General features: G+C 39.1%; 2 protein-coding genes across 6 annotated transcripts in view; one reads left to right on the top strand and one right to left on the bottom strand.

Moving 5' to 3' along the window:
- The window catches only part of LRRC18 (leucine rich repeat containing 18), a 33,792-nt gene extending 14,701 nt beyond the window's left edge, over positions 1–19,091 (top strand). For 2 of the 4 annotated variants that reach the window (XM_007478598.2, XM_007478600.3), the window contains 2 exons: positions 13,795–14,646; positions 16,904–19,091. In XM_007478598.2, the coding sequence (XP_007478660.1) occupies positions 13,886–14,646; positions 16,904–16,937 (795 nt within the window). In that variant the 5' untranslated portion in view covers positions 13,795–13,885 and the 3' untranslated portion in view covers positions 16,938–19,091. Of the gene's footprint in view, positions 1–8,287; positions 8,481–13,794; positions 14,788–16,903 lie in introns of those variants that run through there. The other 2 variants (XM_007478599.2, XM_007478601.3) reach the window with 2 other exon arrangements.
- WDFY4 (WDFY family member 4) overlaps positions 1–23,141 on the bottom strand; it is a 371,719-nt gene that overhangs the window by 91,534 nt on the left and 257,044 nt on the right. The window lies entirely within an intron of this gene.

The following is a 23,141-nucleotide window of genomic DNA, read 5'->3' as shown; positions in this document are numbered from 1 at the left end:
CCTCCCTCCCTTCCTCCCTTCCTTCCTCCCTTCCTCCCTTCCTTCCTTCCTTCCTTCCTTCCTTCCTTCCTTCCTTCCTTCCTTCCTTCCTCCCTCCCTTCCTTCCTTCCTTCCTTCCTTCCTTCCTTCCTTCCTTCCTTCCTTCCTTCCTTCCTTCCTTCCTTCCTCCCTCCCTTCCTTCCTTCCTTCCTTCCTTCCTTCCTTCCTTCCTTCCTTCCTTCCTTCCTTCCTTCCTTCCTTCCTTCCCTCCCTCCCTCTTTCCTTCCTTCTTTTCTTCCTTCCTTTCCTTCTTTATTCATTGTGGACACTTCTCATCATATACCTAAAGCTCACAGAGGGTTACTGGGTCAGATTAAAATAAATTAAACAACTGTTATTCTTTGATAGAAATTTGCTGAATGTATCTAAACTATCAAACTTAAAATTGGAAAGACTTGAGTTCAAATTCTTCCTCAGATGCTTGTTGGCTAGGTGATCATGGGCAAGTCTCTTCAGGCATTTAGATAATATGAGGGACAGCATTCTAGGCTTGGAGTCAGGAAGAATGGAGTTCAAATTTGGTCATAGACACTTATATAGCTGTGAAGATGACTAATTAACTTAGGGTTAAAGTCATAATTTCTAATGTATCTCAAGAGTAGCTAAAACTTGTTTCAGGTTGGTTTTTAAAAATTTGATAATGTTTCCTAGCAAGAAATAGTCTGAATCTCTTTCTTTTAAAAATATTTAGCCAAACCAACCACAAATACTTCTCTATTGTAACATCTGATTTGTTATTGCATAACTGATGAGGAGCAGATGTGGCCAATCTTGGTGACTTGTCTTCCCAAAGGATAATTACCAGGGACAAATTCATAGCTTTGGGATAACAATGCAGCATTCCCAGAAGGGCACAACTTTGGAAAGTGAGTATAGTAGATCTAGTTAGATGGGCAGTTCTAGGCTGGATGTAGGGACATGGGTCATTATCACTGACATCTCCTAGTGCCATACCACAGAACATCACAACTCAACTGAAGGTCAACATGGAAGAGACAAAAGATACCACTTCTGCTTCTCATATTTCCTAGAGTAAAGATGACCAAGATGAATAGAAATGTAAATATATGAGGTGAACCTGCAGCTCTACACTGTAACCACTTATGTTCAGAAGTCCTACCTAGCTTCTATTTCAAATTTTCTTTTACAAGGCTATACACATTAGCTATTGCTTCCTCTGCTGAAATATTTCCTGTTTAGCCCCTGGAATAAGTAGAAGTGCCTGTGGTTATCTCAGTGTTTGACACACCTATAGTCCTCAGGTCTCTCTACCTTGGTTCTCAGTGACCACATCCTGTGAGAAAGAAAAAGCCCTCCCAGTCAGTGGACTTGGATTCAAGTCTGACCTCAGATGCTTCCTAGCTATGTGACCTTGGGCAAGTCATTTAACCTGAATTGCCTAACCCTTATACTCTTCTGCCATGGGAAAAATACTTAATATCAATTCCAAGACAGAAGATAAGGGTTTAAGTCAATATATGACCCCCAGGGATCTTTACTTACTTATTTCTATTTGAGTTTCATGCTGCTGACCTCGAGCACGGAGAAATTGAAGGGATTTTCCCAGGGCCACATGGTATTTGTATGAGGTGAGATCTGAACCCTGATCTCCCTGGTTTCTATTCATAATACCATGCTCATCATCATCATCTATATGATCCCACTAAAACCTCTCTAACTAGCTAAGTATGGAAGAATAACCTTAGAAAAACATCTGGAGGCTATTTAGCTACCCGTCTATCCACGAGGAAGGAAATGGTAAAGCTCTAAAGGCAGATATGAAAACACAGGAAAGTAAAAACTGATTTCTGAACCAAAGCAGCAACAAATGGGCAGAGCAGAGAAACCAGGGCATTCTAGCAGCAGTTAGGCCAGCGGTCCCCTGATGGAGTGCTGCTGTGCCTCTCATAATCCTGCAATGCCCCCTGGTGAGCAGAACAGTGACCTAAGAATACTCTTTTCCATCTTCTGTTCCTTTGGTATCTCTTTTCCTATCTCCCCCCCCCCATCAGCTGTTGCCTTTGAAGTCCTCAGTACTGGGGCCGGGGAGGGGGGGTACTGACTTATATTAGTTGGGGCTGTACATTTAATTGCACAGACCTGAACATGGGATTCGAGAAGGGTGATGTTCATAAGGCAGTACCACGTTTGCTTCGGCTTGGAATCTCCGATAAAAGGTAGCATCTGAAAGGATGATGAGAACCTGTTTCGCATGATTCTCTCACTCCTGGCTGCACTGGCCCTTGGGAGGGGAGTTGCTCCCATGCCCCCACAGTGGCTAGACTCAGGAGCAGGGCGTGCTCCCCAGTGGAGCTTATCAAGTAGGAGATGGTCTGTGGGGCCAAAGAGATGCCTGCCAACTCCATGGACCTGTTTCTAGCAGCAGGTCAAGCCAATAACCAGGGGGAAAACAATGAGAAGGAAAAAACAAAATCTTAATTCAAAACACATTAATCGAGCAAGCCTTTACTATGTGCCAAGAACACTCACTCTGTTAGGTTCTAGGCACAGAGAGGCAGAGGATCCCTGCCTGCTAGGAGCTTATATTCCACTAGGGGGATGCAGCACGTATACAGCTAAATAAATAGAAAGTAATACAAAAGAATTCTGGGAGGTGGGCAGGAGGGCGAGGGCGGGAGAGGAAGGGAGAGAGGAGAGAGGGGGGAGAGAGAAAAAGAGAAGAGGATGGGGAGGGGACGGGAGAGACAGAGAGATCCAGTACAAACTTAACCTGGAGTCAGTCATCTGCCATGGGCTTGAAATTCCACACAAAAGCTTTTACATTCTTCCACAATCCTGGAAAAGGCAAATCAACATGGCGGATAGCGTGAAATCTGCTTTCATGCAATAAAAGTTGACTCTGTTGCCACATTGAAACTTTACTGACTCCTTCAACAGAGCATCTCATGCCAAATGAATTTATAAATACCCTCCTGTAGAATTTAAAGTGGCTGCCTGAGGCCACCTCGTGTCCCTAAAATTCCTTTCCTTAGACACAGACAACCAATGAGAATCTTGTCCAGATTGTTCTCCATGAGGCTAGGGCTCAGAGAATGTTGACATTGACTTATTGGCAGAGCAAGGCCAAGGCTGTCGATAAGTCTGTAGGAGACAATTTGGCAAGATGGGGGAAAAACAAAACAAAACTCTGGGTGTCTGGCTCCTTAAAATAAGCCCTAGAGCTAGAGGACTGATATTTTTGGGTCCCATCACAGGATGCAGTTACATCGATATCATGCAGTGAATTGAAAACTTGTTTCAGCTCTATTTGAAAATAGTCTGCAAGTAAATGACTAGAACAGTGTCTTTCATGTTGTACGCCATTGGAGCATCATTGCTTCATACAGCTGACCTTCTATCTCTCTGTTAAGTGCAGGCATGGAGGGGTAAAAATGAGAGGGTCATATTCTCAATCTGTGTCTATCTAAATGCTCCTATCCATAACACATGACTCTTTAATGTCTTCACAACTCTGTGAGATTGGAGTTGCAATCATTATCACTGTCATTTGACAGACCTTAAGTTATACAGATTAAGAAGTAAGAAAGGAAGAAATGGAGGGAAGAAGGAATAGAGGGAGGGAGGGAGAGGAAAGAAAGAAGGAAGGAAGGAAAGAAAGAAGGGAGGAAGGGAGGAAGGAAAGAAGGAAAGAAGGGGGAAGGAAGGAAGGAAAGAAGGAAGGAAAGAAGGAAGGGAGGGAGGAAGGAAGGAAGGAAGGAAGGAAGGAAGGAAGGAAGGAAGGAAGGAAGGAAGGGAGGGAGGAAGGAAGGAAGGAAGGAAGGAAGGGAGGAAGGAAGGAAGGAAGGAAGGAAGGAAGGAAGGAAGGAAGGAAGGAAGGAAGGGAGGAAGGGAGGAAGGGAGGAAGGGAGGAAGGGAGGGAGGAAGGGAGGAAGGGAGGAAGGAAGGAAGGAAGGAAGGAAGGGAGGAAGGAAGGAAGGGAGGAAGGGAGGAAGGGAGGAAGGGAGGGAGGAAGGAAGGAAGGGAGGAAGGAAATTAAAGATCTAATGGAGTAAGGCAGCATTTCAGATTTCAAAGCTCAAGTCGAAAAATTGAAAACACTTTTTCTGGTTCACTTTTCTTTTTCCTTCCTTCCTTCGTTCCTTCATTTGTTCGTTCATTCTTTCCTGTTTCTCTCTGTCTTTATTTACCAAGCCTTATATTTTTCCTTGGTGGTGACTCAATTTTAATTACTGATAATATGAAGTACATTAATTAGTATTATTGTCTCAAAATTAAATAGATACTAGTATGGGATGTGTGACATCTGGGAGACTTTTAAGATTTTTTTTCATTTTGGTTTCTGTTGATCTGGGAGGGTGAGATATTTATAGTTCTTGGAGGTTTTGGTGTACTGGGAAATTTTCTTATCTCTTCCTACACTAATAATCACAATTTACTGTTTTATTTGTAAAACATCTTTTCCATACTATTGCTTTATTTGAACAAAACCAATTAAAACAGGGTATATTCAGAATCACAAAACAAATACCATTAAACTAAATAGAAATCATGGATCTTTGGTTACTGGGCCCTGGGTACTTTTGATCCAAAGAAGGGTTGGATTCTTATTAACTGCAACAGAGAAAATACCAGATTTGACAGATAATAGTTTCCAAAGGAATAGTAATGCTTTCTTAAGAGGCCACAGTAATACTTAGTATATAATGGCCATAACTAATTTATAGAGAACTTTATGACTGGCAAAGTATTTGCTTTACAATGGCTTTGTGAGATATGTTGAGAATTATTATACCACTTTACAGATGAATAAAATGAGGCACAGAAAAATTAGATGGCATGTTCATCATCACTCAGCTAAAGAGAGAATTAGTATTTGAAACCATATCTCAAAGTCATTACCAAGTTTCAAGACTACAAAAGGACTTTTCTTAACAGTAGTCCTATGAAGGTAGTACAAGTATTGTTATCCTCATTATTATGAATTATGGAGACAAAAGATATATATTTTTGAAAGCGTTTCTCCTTCATATCTTTCTTTTTTTTTTTAAACCCTTACCTTCCGTCTTGGAGTCAGTATTGTGTATTGGCTCCAAGGCAGAAGAGTGGTAAGGGCTAGGCAATGGGGGTCAAGTGACTTGACCAGGGTCACACAACTAGGAAGTGTCTGAGGCCATATTTGAACCCAGGACCCTGTGTCTCTCAGTCTGGCTCTCAATCCAATGAGCTACACAGCTGCACCCCCCTTCATATCTTTCTTAAAGAACTAACAATAAATGTAGATACATTGATAGGAAATCTGGAGCACAACCCCATGCTGGTAGCTTGGAAAATAAATACTGATGGCTAATACAGGAGAAAAGCTGGGGTTAAAGGGACAAAAGATCTCATTCTGTGTGGCCAGCATTAGCTGTGACACAGGTGTATATTTTTGAAAAGGCATGCATAGCCAAACAGAATGCTGGGTAGGACACAGAGCTTAAATTAACTGGTCTGAGTGACCACACCGATGAAATTAACCATGTAATTGTCATATATCTTTATGACTTCCTGCTTTGGATACAGAGTGAAAGGGTGAAGAAAGACTTTTGGTTTATAGACCTATTTAGTTGGGAGTCTTGTTTCTTTCACAGGTAACAGGAAAACACATAGCTTTACCTTGTAAATCATCAGAAAGGTGATTATATACATGGTGTGTTTCCAGGGCTAGAAAAATGGGGTTTTTGTCATTTTATTTCCTTGTTTTAGTTAGAAAGGTGAGCCAAGGAAAATAAAATTGTGGTGGTAGGGAAAGGTAGTTGGCTAATTTATCATAAAGTGTGCTCCAGAACTCCCCACTTCTTTCTTAGCCTGTGGGAAGTACTGATGCTTTCATGTTACTGTTCTCAATCAAGGATCATATCATCTACCTACAATCATTGATGTGTTGGGCTTGTGCAACAAACCAAATAATAATGATAACTAGCTAGCATTTACATAGTACTTTATATATGTTATGTCATATGGCCCTCATAATCTTGTAAGGTAGATACTATTATGATCCCCATTTTACAGATGGGGAAACTGAGTGTCTTGGCCAGAGTCACACAAAATAAGTTTCTGAGGTCAAATTTTAACTTGAATCTTCCCAAGTCTGAGTCCAGCATTCTGCCCTCTGTGCCAATGGTCTACAAACCACTTTTTCACATCCCATTAGCACCTAAGCATTGATAAACTGTTTCCAACATACCTAAAGGCACTTCATTATTTTTTAAACATTCTGATGGCAAGCATAAAAATAAAACTTCCAGACTGAAAAAATAAAGATCTAAGTACTAAGCAACTAGCAAGTTGTTTATCATTCTTCCAGGGTCCAACTCTAGCCTTAGTTGAAAGTTATTGGGGGCTTTGAAAAACCTTACTTAATGCAACTCAAATAGACTAAAAGAATTGAAATGCTTTTATGTTTAGGGACAAATGTAAAATCTTAATACGAGTTAAAAAGTGAGAACGAGACAGAAGAGGTCTGGACGCAATATGAAAACAGATATGGGAGGTTTAAATAGATCTCAAATTCATTAGGAGGCAGACATGAGATACAGCTGTCCAAAAGGCTAATGTGACCTTGGACTGAAGGAAGAGAGATAGAGTTTCCAGGAATAAGGAAGTGACTGTCCTATTATATTCTGCCTTGGTAAGACCTGTGTGACGTTGTTTAATTCAGACATGGGGGCCACAGTTTGGAAAAAACAACAATAAATTTGGATATATTTAGAGGATCTGGAGCAGCTAAGTGGCCCAATGGATAAAGTGCTAGGCCTGGAGTCAGGAAGATTCATCTTCCTCAGTTTAAATCCTGTCTCTGACATTTACTAGCTGTGTGACCCTGGGCAAGATATATAACACTTTGCCTCAGTTTCCTCATCTGTAAAATGAACAGGAGAAGGAAATAGCAAGCTCCTTTAATATCTCTCTGCCAAGAAAAACTCAAATGGGTTCATGAAGGCTGAAATGTCTGAACAACAACCACCCCCTTCATTTTATAAATGGTGAAACCAGAGGTCACATGACTAGTATTTAGAGGCAGAATTTGAACCCAGGTCTTTTTTTTTAAATCTTTATCTTCCATCTTAGAATTAATACTAAGTATTGGCTCCAAGACAGAAGAGTGATAAGGTTTAGGCTAAGTAACTCACCTAGTATCACAGAGCTAGGAAGTATCTGAGGCCATATTTGAACCCAGATCCTCCCATCTCTCTAACCACTGAGTCACCTAGCTGCCCAAAAACCAAGTCTTTTTTATTCAAGTCCAGTACTCTCTCCTGTGAAAATCATCAAATACCCTCCTGCTCTTGAGCTTATCAAATTTGTATCTTGTTTTTATTTATTTTTTTTTGGCAACTGGAGAAACAAGAACATACATGGGAAGCAGCATGAAGCAATGGAAAAGATGTTGAACTCAATGGAAGTTGAGAGATGTCAATTTTAATCTTGGTATTCTCTTGGCTAAAATCTCACCTTCTAGGAGAAGCATTTCTCCCAATACTAGTGCTCTCTTTCGGCCGATGGTCTCTGTTTGATTCTGTATATCTTTTATTTGTGCATTGCTTTTTCCATGTTGGGTCCCCATTAGACTGGGAGCTCTTTGAGAACAGGGATTGCCTTGCACCTTCCTTTGTATTACCATTCATATTATCGTACCTGGCACATAACAGGTACTTAATAAATATTGCCACCGACTGATTGGCTTTACTCCCATCTCATTGTATGTATTCCCACTAATTCTTTTCCACTCTCAGGGGGGCTTCATATTCTGAACTGTAAAACCCATGAGGTCAGACGACAGATGACTTTAATATATTCTTCCATTCTGACACGGTCTATGAATCTGTGGCTACCATTTCAATATTTGGCAATTATTTAGAAACCTGTAAATACAACAATCATCCTTCTTAGAAAGAAATGAATGTAGCTATAACTGCTTGAAATGCCAAACTCCAATTGACTAATAACAATGAACGTTTTATAACTCAAACATACTAAGAAATATTTGTATGAAATGAAGAAAAAGGATGGCAATTAGAGTTTTCATTTAGATGTCCGTGGGGTGTAGCAGCCTGGTACTTAACTCAGAAGAGCTGGATGGCTAAATTACTTTAAAGTAAAAACCAACTTGTCAGATTTTCCTGATGCGATAACACATAAAGCATACAGCGAGGCAAAAGATATAGTCAGAGAATTTCTTGGTCTTAAATATTTTCAATCATTTGTTAGAAACAGTTTCCTAAATTGTAACCCCTTATTTTCACAGGGTCACTGGAGCTGACATCAGTAATAGTTAATAAAAAGCCACTAATTTATTTCAATTAAACACCGAGCAGGAGAGAACTGCAGCCTTTCATCATTTGGGAATTGAATGAAATTTTCCCCAACTCCCACACTGTACCCCTCCTGAGTCTCAAAGCATCATCTCTGGTTTTGAGAACTTGGATGTGCTGTTGAAGGTAGATGTTTCCTCCTGAACGCTTAGAGCTCAAGGGTGGGCTTGGGACAATATGATTTTTGAGCTGGAAGGGACACTTTGCCCTTCCTCCACTCCATTTTATAGTTAAGAAAACCAGAGAGAGGGAGTGATTTGTCCAAAGAGTAGGTTCAAATCCCAGGCTATTTTCAGTACATCCTGCTGCCTTCTAAGCAAGGGGGTTAGAGCATGGACCGAAGAGAAGACGAGGGAGAGAAGCAGGGATTCTGTGGGCCCAGGGGCAGGGACAGAAGAGACAGATCACCCAGAGGAACCGGACGTACACAGTTTGGGCTTCAGCAGATGAGAGAAATGAGGTGAAGCATATTATCTCCAGTCAGAGTTCCTTCCCGCCCCCACACCCATGTACTTGAATATGATTAATGAGTAGCCAAAGAGCCTGAAGGGCTTACAATGAAGACTTTTTAATGGAGAAGTGTATTTATTATAGACAAATCCATATTGCTTCCTCAACAATCATTTATCAAAGCCGTGATTTGACTCTCTCCTATTAAACTGTAGAGTGCTGGGCTCAGCTCGAGCTTAACCAGCTGTAACTTGCCATTGTACAGCTAGCTCCCCAGGATGGGAATTCCCATTTCTTTCCCCACTTTAATTCACCCATTGAACATCTTCTTCCTGCTATGTTTTTACCTTTGATTCTTCTAAATGCTAAGAGGAGTTCAGACCTCTGGATGGTCACAGAAATCCTATGAGTAAAAAAAAAAAAGTTCTGGTGCCATTAGCAACCAAGTACATTAAATAATTTGAAAAGGTATTTAGAATGAGTGAAAAGTCCTCAGCCTGCTTACAAGGAGGAAGGCAGCACAGATTTAGAGCTGAAAAGGACTTTGGAGGATATTTAGCCCAACACTCCCCACCTTTTACAGATAAGGAAACTAAGGTCTACACAGGTAAAGTGACTACTTCAAAGTGGTACCTCTAGCAGAAGAGAAAAGTAAGAAGAGCCAGAAAGATCAATGACTCGAGGAGTTATAGCTAGAATAGACCTCAGAAGCTATCTAGAACAACCTGTCATTTTATAGCTGAGGAAATTCAAATCCAAGAAGTTTTGATGGGGAAGTGAAGGGGATAAGTATTTATAGAGTGCCTACTATGTGCCAAGACACTACACCAAACACTTTAAAAACATTAATTAAATTAATTTTTAAATTTTTTCCATAGTTACATGATTCTTGTTGCATCCCTCCCCTTTTCCCTCCCCCTACCCAGAGTTATCAAACACTTTTTACAAATATTCTCATTTACAAATATTATTTAACTGAATCCCTACAACAACTGTACAAGGTGGGTATTTTTTATGGTTCCCATTTTACAGTTGAAGAGTCTGAAGTTAAGTGACTTGCCCAGGATCACACAGTTAACATGCCTGATGCTGGACCTGAACCTAGATCTTCCTAGCTCCTGTTTTGGTGCTCTATCCATTGTACCACCCACTGCCTCTGGTGGATAAGGTGAACACAGCAAGTGTCACATGCAGGGATTTCATGGAAGTCAGTAGTGCTTTTTCTCCTATATCACACTCCTTATCCATGAGCTTTTGTCTAGACCACACATGCCCCATACTCCTTAGTCCTGCTCATGGGGAAAACCTGATGATAGAGGTTGGCCTTGGTGAGCAGTGACCAGTACAGAATAGGGGTGTGGGGGCAGCGGTCAAGAAGCTCTGCAGAAGGAACTACTTGGAGTCAAAAATGCATATAGAAATCAATGCATGCTCTTGTGAAAAGGTGAGGCTTTCAGGCTGATTGATCAGGCAGGCAGATAGGGCACAGTGAACAATGCTTGGCATGAGCTTAGGCTATCCTGGGAGCCCAGATGACAGGGTTGTCGCTTTAGAGCTGCAAGAGAACTCAGAGTTATCAAACCCAAGCTCCCCATTTTAAAGACAAAAAACCTGTTTTAAGTGTCTTGTCCAAGATCATGCAAGTAATCATTTTTAAGCTTATATCCAAATCCAAGTTTTTCTTGATTCCAGATTTAACACTTTATATTATACTTTGATCCCTTGGAAAAATATCAAAGGAATAGATAAAGAATAGGGCAGAATGTTGAGTGTGGTGTCAGAAGATGGTAATACTAAATAGATGATGTGTTTCAATTATGACGTGTACTTGAAGCCCCTTAGAACTGGAATCAGGGAACTATGAAAAGATTGTTGTTCATTTGTTTAAATCATGTCTGACTTTTCATTACCCCATTTGGGACTTTCTTGTCAAAGACACTGAAGTGTTTGCCATTTCCTTATACAATTCATTTTATAGAAAGGGAAACTGAGGCAAATAAGGTTAAGTGACTGGCCCAGGGTCCTTCAACTAATTAGTATCTGAAGTTGGATTTGAACTCAGGTCTTCCTGATTCCAGGTCCAATACTCTATCAACAATGCTACCTAGCTGCCCCCACCAAAGGATTAGTGGGAAATAAATGAGATGAGCAAAATCCTGTCTTAGGAAGATTATTTTGTCAGCTGTATAAAAGAGTGATCTAGCGAAAGGGAGGTTAGATTAGACCAACAAAAAGGCAATTATAGTAGTCTAGGTGAGAAATAATGAGACACTTGAATGAATTTGTGTGTAAGTCTTTGCACAGAAAAAAAAAAAACATAAAGGAAAGAAGTTGTACAGGTGAGATCACCAGGCCACAGCATCTGATATCAGAAGTCACAGATCAGGGAGTGAGCCATGAAAAGGTATCACAAAAGTTTAGGAAGGAGTAGGATAAAGTGGGCAAAAATCACTCAGTTTGGAGTCTGAGTACCTGATCTCAGGCCCTTGCTTTTTGTGTGGCATTGGGAAAGTCACTCCTCTCTTGATCTCAATTTTCTTATCCATAAAGTTGGCCTCCATGATGTTTAAAGTCTTTTCCTGCTCTGAATCTTTGCTCCTATTGAGAGCATATTTAGGAGAGGCTATAGAGAAGGTAGATTATCTGAAATGTGACATAGAGATCACATAGACATGGGCAAGGAGAAAGAGGAATGAGAAAAGACCAGATTTATCAGGTAAAAGATAGCCGGTGACCTTTGAGAGAGAAGGCTCAGTTATACTGGTGGGCTCAGAAGCTATGTGGCAAGGGGTGGCAAAATGAGTTGGCAGTGAGGAAGAGGCATCAGCGAATATAGATCTTTTTAGGATTGGAGCAGTGAAATGGGGAAGGAATATATAACTAGGAGAACGATGGGGCAACATTTAAATGAAGATTTTGTTTTGTTTGGAAAGTGGGATAATTCTGGATATATTTTTAGGCAGTAGGTAAGGGGCTACAAGAAGGGGCAGACAGATCATCAGAGACACTGAAATACAGATAAAGCAAGAGAGAAAGAGAGAGAGAGAGAGAGACATACAGACAGCTGGCTCACAAGAGTCAGTTGTAACATTTTCACAATTTAGAAATCAGCTAATGCTGCAAATCATGGCTTGATTTTTTTTTTGCTGATTGTCAAGACTTAAAGTGGTGGAGAAAATGTTACTTCAGACTAAACTCAAAAGAGTATCATGTATATATTTTATTTTTCTTTTGTTGTAAAATATTTATCGGCATATCCCAGAATCAAGGGCACACAAGTAGAAAAGAAGGGTGAAATTGGAGTCACAGGATCTAAATTCAAAATTCTAATTCTACTACTGACCACCTATGTGACCTTGGGTAAATCACCTAACCTTACTGAATCTCCTTTTCCTCATTAATAAAATGAGAGGATTTGACCAGATGAACTGTAGGAGATTACTTCCAGCTATTAGATCTATGATCTTATAAGCAAATGATGGATAAAGATAGTAAAATAGTCTCAGAAAAATAGGAATCAAGGGCCTTCTGAAAGAAATGCAGTGAAGGTGCCATAGTGGGGTTGAGAAGAGAGGAGAAAGTTAGAAATGATTAGAAAGAACCCGAGAGTTCATAGGACTATGAACTCCTTGAGACTGATAATTATTTTCTCCTCTCTGTCTTGTCAGAACTTATCACAGTGTCTTACATATATAGTAAGTGCTTAATAAATGTGTATTGACTTGAATTAAGAGTGATTCAGTAATCACAGATAGTTGGCCCAGTGGATAGAGAGACAAGTCTGGAGGTAGGAAGTTCTGGGTTCAAATTTGGTCTCAGGCAGTTCCTATATGCGTGACCCTGGGCAAGTCCCTTAGCCCCATTTGTATAGTTCTTATTGCTCTTATGCCTTGAAAGTGATTGTTAGTATTGATTCTAAGACAGGAGGTAGGGGTTTTAAAAAGAAAAAAAAAGTGACTCAATTGAGGAGGATAAAATGTTTCCTGTATAGCAGTGAGTCCAGTTGAAATTAGATAATATGAATTCATTGTAGATACAATCAATATCTATGAATCTGTTGTAGATACAATCATGACATTCTTAATGTGGTTTTTAGTAGAACAGGTTTAGGACTAGACAAGGCAGAGGATGTGCGTGTCCCAGTCCTGAGACTTGGTGGGGTGTTGACTGCAAGACAATGAACTTTAGATTGGAGAAATTCATCTTTATCTCCCTCTCTGTCTGTCTCTGTCTCTGTCTCTGTCTCTGTCTCTGTCTCTGTCTCTGTCTCTGTCTCTCTGCCTCTCTGTCTCTGTCTCTGTCTCTGTCTCTGTCTCTGTCTCTGTCTCTGTCTCTGTCTCTCCCTCTCCATCTCTCCCTCTCTCTCTCTCCCTCCCCCTCTCTCCCCTTCTCTCTCTCTCCCTCTCTCTCTGTCCCTCTCTCTCTCTACTCACTCTCTCCCTTTTTCCTCTCCTCACCCCCTCTCTCTACTCTCTCCCTTTCTCCTCTCCTTCTCACCCTCTCTCTCTCTCTCTCCCCCTCTTATCCCCCTCTCCTCTCTCTCACTCTCCCCCTCTCTCTCTTACTCTTTTTCTCCCCTCTCTCCCTCTCCCCCTTTCTTCCTCCCCCTCTGGATATGATATATACATATGCAAAAATATATGCATATTTGGATATATATGTACATATTTATGACTGATTAATTATAATCCTAGAATTTCAGGACTAAGAGGAAATTTCATGATAAACTGGTCCAGGCCTCATATATTTTAGAGATGAGGAAAATTAAAAAAAAACATGGACAGGGAAAGGCCTTTGCCTATGGTTGCATATAGGTAGTTAATAACAGAGCTTAGACTCAGGGATTCTGACTCCTAGGTGCTCTAGAAACTAAAGTATATTCTTCTGTCAATCCTCTTGCTCTATTCCATCCTATAGGATACGACTGTGATTTTTGAAATCATAATCAAACTTGGTTTGAGTTCTAAAAGTTGTTTTCTGTTTTTCTTAGAGCCTACTTGCTGACATCCTCCATAAGTTTCATCACTTTTTCATCTGTCAATTCTATCACGTACTTCATTATTCCACTTTAAAGAAGCAAAATGGCCAAAGGGAAAGGCCCTAAGGGGAAAAAGATCACCTTAAAGGTTGCCAAAAACTGTATCAAGGTTACATTTGATGGGAGAAAGCGCCTTGACCTAAGCAAAATGGGAATCACAACATTCCCCAAGTGTATCCTCAAACTCAATGATGTTGATGAGTTAGATATGAGCAGAAATATGATCAAGAAGATACCAGACAGCATCAACAAGTTCCAGAATCTGCGCTGGTTAGATCTGCACAGCAACTTCATTGAGAAGCTTCCTGATACCATAGGTGAGCTAGCCTCCTTACACTATCTCAATCTCTGCAATAACAAACTAACCACCAATACCCTTCCTGTGGAACTCAAAGAACTGAAGAACCTACGTGTCCTAAACTTAGGTTTGAACCACATCGATAATATCCCTACCACTCTTGGACAGTTGAAGGAGCTTCATGAGATGGGTGCATTTGACAATCTCCTGACCACCATACCTACGAGTATTGCCAAACTTCCCAAACTAAAGAAGCTAAATGTGAAACGCAATCCCTTTCCCCAGGAAGATGACAGTGCAGAATTTATTGATTCCATCAAGCGGTTAGAAAGTTTGTACTTGGTAGAAGCAAAAGATCTCTGTGGACCCTGCCTGAAGAAATGCCAAGATGCCCGGGACAAGCTGAATAAAATAAAGTCCATGGCACCAGCACAAGCAAGGAAGCCAAACTTCATAAACCTAATTAATCCCAACTCAACAGCCAAGGAGTCACAAGAGGAATGGAGGTGAACAAGATCCCTTTCCCTGGGGAAAGAGAGGGAAAAAAAAGTCTCACCAGGTTGTGTGAACACTCAGCAAAGTGAATACTCTCAATATCTGGCTACGTAGCAATTCCAGCCAAGTCCATAAAACAGCTTTCCCTCTTGCCTTTGCTTGTGGGTCTGGTAATTTAATTTTTTTTTTTTGTTTTTCTCCACATGCAAACACATACATACACACACTCACAGACACATAGAATCATAAAATATCCACAATCCTTTCTCACCAATGAACATAGTCATTTAAGAATTAATTGGTGACAAATTCAGCTAATATGACCCTGCTTCCCTAGTCTTGGGACTTCATAAATTTAGGAAGGCCTAAGGAGCTGGAAAATGCTGAAGGATCTTGGGACATAAAGGACAAATTTCCTCTTGGTAGTTTTCAGAACAGGTTGAGAGATGCCTTTTGGTAGTTTATAGAGAACTAGAATTGGAGAACAGGAAGTGTGGTTTCAAATCCAGCTTCACATATTATTGTCCCACACATGACTTACCTACATGATCATGGGCAAGTCACCTAAACTTTTCAAAGCCTCAGTTGCCCTATCTATAAAATGGAAATAAACGTCTTTGTACTACTCACACCACTGTGTTGTTGAGTTTGGTGGATGCCTTTTTTACATTTACTTCTTTAAAAGAGAAAATAATGAAAAGGTCAATTGTAAACCTCATGTTCTCTTCCAGGAAATCTACCACTGGTAAGCAGCGGTGATCTAGAATGTTTAAGTAGCTCTACTTGCTATTGTTTTTTTTTCCTTGCAAACTCAAGTAATGGACAAGTAGTTTGGCAGCCTACTGTCCAGGGATGCTTATTCTGTGTGCCTCATGATAGAATTAATAAGAAATGAGGTCACATCAAAAAGAATGGGACTGAACATGGGCCTACACAATGGCAACCTAGTGTTTGGGCAGGAAATAACAACAACTAGAAATGAGGCTGAATTATAGGTGATTTCTTAAATCAATATTTCTAGGCACAATCAAATTGTTGCTTCCCACATCGAATAAGAAAGGAGACATTAAAGTCCATTTTATTTAACCTTATCATTCTATAGTGAGGAAACTGAGATCAGGAGAAGTTAAATGACATGGGTATTATGTGTCAAAGACCAGATCACTTCCAAGGTTCTCTGACTCTTTGGATGTGACCTTTCCATTGGACTGAATTGTCTCCCTACCATTTATCACAGGAGAGAAGTTTTCTATATCAAACCTTAGAAAAGTAAGGTTCCATCTCTTGCCCCTCTGTTATTCTCAGAATCTGTTGTGAAGTCTGTGACTGAGGTGAGGAAGGTGGGAAGAGTTAATGGATGAATGGAATCCAGAGGCCTTTCTAGCTAGAAACTTTCCACAAACCTTTCCTCCTTTTTCCCTGCTTACCTTTCATTCTTTGCAGATGCTGATAATAACCATTTGGGTTTATATTTGGCTTTACATTTGTAAAGCACATTTTCCCTATAGCAATCTCGAGAAGTTCAAGTATTAGAATTATGATTATCCTCTTTGCTTTTGTATTTGTACCCCCAGTACTTAGGATAGAGATTAACATATGATGCTTAATAAATGTTTTTTAATCCATTCATCCATTCATTCTCATTTTTCAGATAAGAAATCTGAGGCTCAGCAGTATTAACTGAGTTGCCTGTGGTAACATTATTAGGGAGTTAAAGAGCCACAATTCAAAGCCAACTGTGATGACTTCTACTACTCCAGTATCTTTCTATTTATTGTATCCTGTAGGAAAAGGAAACAGTTTTAGTGTTCACTCTTGTATTTTGCAGCTTACTCTCAGATGTAAGTAGGGATGGTCCCTCTTCAGGAAACTGTTTTTGAAATCTGGAAACCCTTCTCAGGTCCATCTATGTGGGCTTCAACGTCACATGCTATAATATTGCTGCCCTTCCTTTTCAATATGTTCTTACGTAGTACCGAATAAAGGGAACTGAACTGAGATTGCATCAGGAAGGATTTAAGTTATGCATAAAAATATTCTTGACAGGAAGGTTAGTAAGGACCCCACCACCATGAAACATAGGGCAACTGGAGTCACCTCTGCAGACCTTAAAAACTAAAATCTAAACCTTATTTAAGAATATCTAAAAAGTCCTAGCTGCAGGCAGGGGGAAAGGACTAGATGAACTACTTACAGACCAGTGATTTTATGATTTCTCAGCAGCCTGGAGCAATTGACTCACAGACTTTCTGTGTCTTAATTCCTCAGGATGTCGCAATCATTGCTGGAATTACCAAGCTAGATTATGGCAAAAATTTGAAGACTAATCAGCTAACATGAATGGAGTTTGAAGAAGAAAAGCAGTCAATTAGAAGACTACCTAATATGACAAGGGGAGAATTCTGGGAGAAAAGAGGTATCAGTTCTTTGTATAGCCACTGAGTTGTTTCATGGACTCAGGGAGTTCAATTTATCTCCCCATTCCTTAGGTCCTGTACAGGCGGAAAACATTGAAAATTGCATTTTTCAGTGTCCTTCTTTGAGCACAGAAAGGATGCTGAAGACACAATAAAGAAATTCTACCTAGAAATGATAGAATAAGAAAAGAAAATCCAGTCATGACTATGTATGGATTCAAATTATCCATTCTTGAATGATCTGAGGTTTGGGGATAGGAAAGAGATAGAATGATGAATTCTAGAGCAGCATAATGAATAAAAAGGAAATTTAATATTCAGAAAATTAAATAGTTTTATAATTCATTTTCTTAGATTTTTCAGAGAATAAACCATAATTTTGTCCACAAAGCACATAGAGATTTGTGGGAAAATATTAAATAAATATGACATTATTCAGCAATGAATGTGTGTGCTCATATGTGCATGTATGCATACATGTGTGTGTCCCTGGACAAGGAATGTGTTTAAGTCTATGAAGGTGGGGGAGACATTTATTTAATAAGTACTTCATATATATATTTACAAATTGATCTATATATCTCATCTTCTAACTCTATCTCTTTCCTATCCATATGTCTTGATAGTCCTTTAACCCATTGTGGCCTGTGTGTTTTTAAAGACTATTTTTTTCAATAAAAATTAATGTTCTTTCTCATTTTACCTTCCTCCCTGGAGGCAGGGGTGGGAGGAATCGTCTGTAAAAAGGTGTAGTCAAGTAAAACCAATTCCTATATTGCTATGTCATAAATAGAGCTAATCTATATGTGAGTTGGTATTTTATATGTGGCGTGAATGTTTAGGCACATATACAATAAACATTTAGAAAGCAGATCTTTACCTATTCAGATACATATTTACATATTAGAAACATATAGGCACGATACATGTTTATGTTGCTATAGCTATACAAGTAGGCATATCTCTACATGTATGTATGTTTATAAAATTCACATGTGTGTGCATGTATGCGTATGTTTATGACAGTGTGCATGTGTATCAGTCTGCACCCTGAGTCTATCATCTCTCTGCCAATGAGTAGCTAGCATTTTTTTTAATATTGATCCTCCAGCAATGTGGTGGGTCATTGTGTCAAGGCTATTTGCCTTTACAATGTCTTTATTATTGAATTTTTTGCCAAGTTCTGCTCACTTCATCCTGCATCAGTTGATCCATGTTTTTCTGAAAATTTTTCTTTTCATCATTCCCTACGGCACAAGAGCATTCCATTATAATTTGTTCAATCATACCCTAATTAAAGGGTATATCCTTAGTTCTTCCAGCTCTTTGCCTCCACAAAAAAGAGCTTCAACAAATAGTTTTCAATAAAGGTTCTTTTCTTTTTCTTTTTCTTTTTCTTTTCTTTTTTAGTATCTTTGGAGGTACAAGTATGGCCCAAATTTTAAACACTATCCAGAAACTTTGACCCTTGGTAAAATGCTTTTTTTTAAACTAAAACACTTTCTGATGGAGCAGGGAGTTAAATAAAAGAGTGAATGAAATCACGATTTATGCATAATGGTATTGGGGTCAAAAGGGAGAACAGAAATGGCTAAAGAGTTGAGGCCAGAGTGGGGCTTGTTAGATGTAAAACTTATGGAACCAGAGGGTCCTGGGAGTAAACATAGGTCCAAGGACAAGAGCTGAATCTAGAACAGGGAAGCATCTGTGACTACACATGAAACACTAACTAGAAAGTCAAAAACCTCAATGTTATTCTTTCTGTTTCTGATCTCCAGTATTGTGAATTCTACATTCATTATCATTGGACCTACTGAGTTATCAATCAAGTAAAATCCATAATTTCAAGGTCTTCACTGTACATATTTGATGTTTACAGTCACTTATTTTATTTTATTTTTGTTTTTATTCTGATCATAACACACCAAACAAAATGGTTATTTCCATAGGCATTACAGGACAGAGAAAGAGGATTATATATGAAACTGCAAGTTTCCATTCTTTTAAGTGCATAATAAATTCAATCTGTAATTTTCAAAGTTGTGGTGTTTGTCTTCTTTCTGACCTGTCACAGGTTCATGGCTCAGCATTTTTTAGGATGCCTCACTAACCCTCTTTTTCTCTCTTTTCCCTAATCTTCTCCCTACCCTTTCCCCTATCATCCTATCCATCTTCAGTGGGGCAAAAAAAAAAAAGAGAAAAAAATCTGTCTTGATTGTACCTAGTTGTACCGTTTGGCTCTCATGTTTATATTTAAATGAGATGCAAAAATAAGTATACGTTTCCATTAAAATATATTTTAAAAAATCAAATCAAACCAGGCCAATATCACCATTAAAAAATAATAACATTTTAGTTAAGTAGTTAACATGATTTAGAACAAGAATTAAAGAAATATAAATGTTTAGTTACAGCTAGATCAATCTTGAGACCTATATGTTGGAGTTAGGGGAGGCCTTATTGATCAATTATTTTAATTTCTTCATTTTTACACATGAAGAAATTGAGAATTGGAGAGGTTAAATACCTCGTCAAATGCACAAAAGAGGTACATTATGGATCTGGGACTCAAAAACAGCTCCCCTCAAATATTTAGTGATAATCATTCTTTATTCCTTCTAGACTTGAGTATCAACACAGATTTCTAATTCACTTCCTGAGTGTCTAGTGATTGTTTGGGACCTCAGGGTCTCACGCTCATTTTGTAGCAAAAGTCTTTGCAGATGTCTATATTCCAGTCTTTGATTAGCTTTAGTAACAGTTTTAAGTGGTTATTAGCTGATTAGAAAGAAAATGACCCTCTTCATAATCCCAATAAGCTAAGAGTGTGTCTTCTTTGCTTTCATCCTTTTTGTGGCAAAGCAAAAAATACAATAAAATTATAAATATATATATATGCATATATAACATGATGCCGATATACTTAAGAGACTATCATTTTTAATCAGAAGTGATTCTCCTTGGTTATTATCTTCCTTTCTAACTTACAGATGTTTACTATTTAATTTGCATCCAATTTTCCACCTTACTATGGTGCAAATTTCTATGAGCTTTCAAAACCTATTCCCCAATATAGGATGCTCCTGTTTAAGGGCACGACTCTTCTTTCCACATTACATGGCATTTTTAAAAACGTGTGCTTCCCATCTGAGAATTAATACTATTATTGCTTCTAAGGCAGAAGAGCAGTAAGTGCTAGACAGTGGGAGTTAAGTGACTTGCCCAGGGTCACATACCTAGAAAGTATTTGAGACCAGATTTAAGTTCAGAATCCCATCTCCAAACCTGGCTCTCAATCTGCCAAGCCATCAAGCTGCCAAAGACTGTAGTATTTTCAAGTCATTAAAGCCCGGGTTTAAATCTTGACTCCTATGGTTAATGACCTCCAGGACCCTGGACAAGTTAATTCTTCTATATGAGCCTCGGTTCCCCTTGGCTCATGGGAGAGTAAAAAGATATAATCCATCATTCTTCCATTTTTCTGGTTATTCAGGAAACTGCTTCTAGGCAGATGATCTGAGAGTAGGTGACTCATAAAGCTCTTTCTAGATTTGAATATTTCTGTATCCTACAAAACTATGAAGCATCCTATAAAGATTCTGATATATATGTATGTATATATATATATATGTGTGTGTGTGTGTGTGTGTGTGTGTGTGTGTATGTGTGTACTATATGGTATCTCCATAGAGGCAATGCAGTCCAGGTTTTCAACCTTATAGAGTGGGAAGGTGTCTCTTGAACAGATTATGATTTTCATGAAAAACAATCGGCAATTTTAATGATTACTTCTTTTGTAAAAAAACACTCTTCTTTATACAATAATTAGGATGTTCCTCAGTGATTTGGCTTATGATTTGGGTCTAATCATCTCGGAAACTGAAACTTGTTAGTTATTTCCACTGTGGTGACCACTGTATCCAGAGACAGATTGCAGGGTTCCATTAACAAAATATTTCATTTTAATTGAATTGCTACAAATAGCAGGGGTGAATGCTGGGAGTTGTTTATCTCTACAAGATTAGTTACTTGGAAGCTGTCCACCTATGAATGTTATTGAATACAGATGATAAAGAAATCCTGTTCCTGACTTTGTTGGATTTTCAGATTAAGTGGGAAAGTGCCCACAATCTCCAAAAGATCCTTCTTCTCCTGCTCCTCTTCCAAATGCACTGGGATGGCCTGGGTACTCAAACTACTTCTATGGCATAAGAATCAAAGGCAAAAAAGAGAGAGAAATAATATAATGGGGGGAAAATCTTAGCTATAGAGTCAGAAGTTTTGTAGGTTGAGTTGTTTTTCAGTTGTTTTTGCTTCTTTGCGACAACACTTGGACTTTTCTTGGCAAAGATATTAAAGTGATTTATCATTTCCTTCTACAGCTCATCTTACAAATGGGGAAACTGATGCAAACAAGTTTAAGTGACTTGAAGTAAATATCTAAGGCCAGATTTGAATTCACAAAGATCAATCTTCCTGACTTCAGGTCCAACACTCTGCACTATGGTGCCACCTAGCCATTCTAGACTCAGAAAACTAATTCAAATTCCACTTCTGATAGTTATTTAATCATATGGTCTTGGACAAGTTACTTAACATCCCCTGGATGTCCATTTCCTCAGCGATAAAATGAAGGTACTGAACTAAATTGCCTCTTACATCTTTCCTAGTTCTAGATGGATGATACTCTGATCCTGAAAATTACTGAAACAGCCAAATTTTTATTTTAGGAAGTCACATAAGACTTTATAAGTTCTATTGGAGAGCATACCTATCCTCTTCTCACTCCCCATCATCACTATGGGTCACTTTTTATGAAAGACCAACAGGAGAAGGAAAAGAAGTCAATGAAGATATTTTTCCCAATTTAAGAATCATTTTTGGGGCAGCCAGGTGGATCAGTGGGTCAAGAGCCAGGCCTAGAGAGAGAAGATCCTAGATTCAAATTTGGCCTCAGATACTTCCTGTGTGACCCTGGACAAGTCACTTAACCCCCATTGCCTAACCCTTACTGTTCTTCTGCCTTGGAACAAATACACAGTATTGATTCTAAGATGAAAGGTAAGGGTTAAAAAAAAAGAATTCTGTTGTGGACACATGTCAGAGGGTTGGCACAATTATTTTTCATTTGGTAATCTCTAAATCCATATAAAGTAGGACAAGGCCCATCCATAAAGTGACAAGGACAGCTCACCACTGTATTCTAGGTGAGGATATTTTCATTGCATAGAACCTTCAAGAACCTGCCTTCATTCATCTCCCAAAACATAGAAGTTCATTTATTCCTCATTTCAATACACCAATTTATTTAGTTACTGATTAATTTGCTGTTGTGTTGCCCAAAATGAAACAAAATTCCATCCCCCTAGGATCTTGTATTCTACTCTTCATTGTCCAATAACAAGTAGCACCCTTTGACACTCGTATTTCAGTTGGAGGAGTGCTGACTGAGAAGTCAAAGTATCTGGTTCATATCTGAGCTCTGCTCCTTAAGATCCATTAGACTCTGGGGAAGTCACTTTATTTCTCTGTAAAGTGAAAGGGTAAAGCCAGATGACCTCTGAGGCCCCTTACCATTCCAAATCTATGATTCTTTGGTCTGCCATTAGTACCCAGGATGCTCTCTCACATATGACAACCTGGTATAGGCTTAGTTTTAGTACCAGGGTCCTGAGCTCCTATCCCTGAGGGACAGAAGGAAGAGGGTCATAGCAATCTTTTGGAAGAAGTCAAAGAAGACTCCAAATCCTGTATTCAAATATTTGTACATCCTTCCTTAATCCTCCTTTCCCAGTTTTCTCTTCTAGGAAAAATAATACAAAATACAGCTGAAATCATTAGTTTCGGTGATACCAAAGTAATATGAGAAGAGAAAAAGGAGGAGGGGGTGAATGGCAGGGACTTCTAGTCTTTGTAATTTTCTTGTAATTAAAGCTGTTTCAAAGAAATATCACTTTTGTGCATGAGAGCAGGTTTTAGACATGCTATCCCTTCGGGGCATGGCATGTGGACCAATGGTAGGAAGTGACACAAAGATGCATTTTGCCAGCGTATTATCCAAGCGCTGAAGCATCACATAGGACAAGGTA

Source organism: Monodelphis domestica, chromosome 1 (assembly GCF_027887165.1).
Source record: "Monodelphis domestica isolate mMonDom1 chromosome 1, mMonDom1.pri, whole genome shotgun sequence".
Lineage (NCBI taxonomy): Eukaryota > Metazoa > Chordata > Mammalia > Didelphimorphia > Didelphidae > Monodelphis > Monodelphis domestica.
The sequence above is the reverse complement of the archived record's forward strand: the minus strand, read 5'-3'. Positions and strand labels throughout refer to the sequence as shown.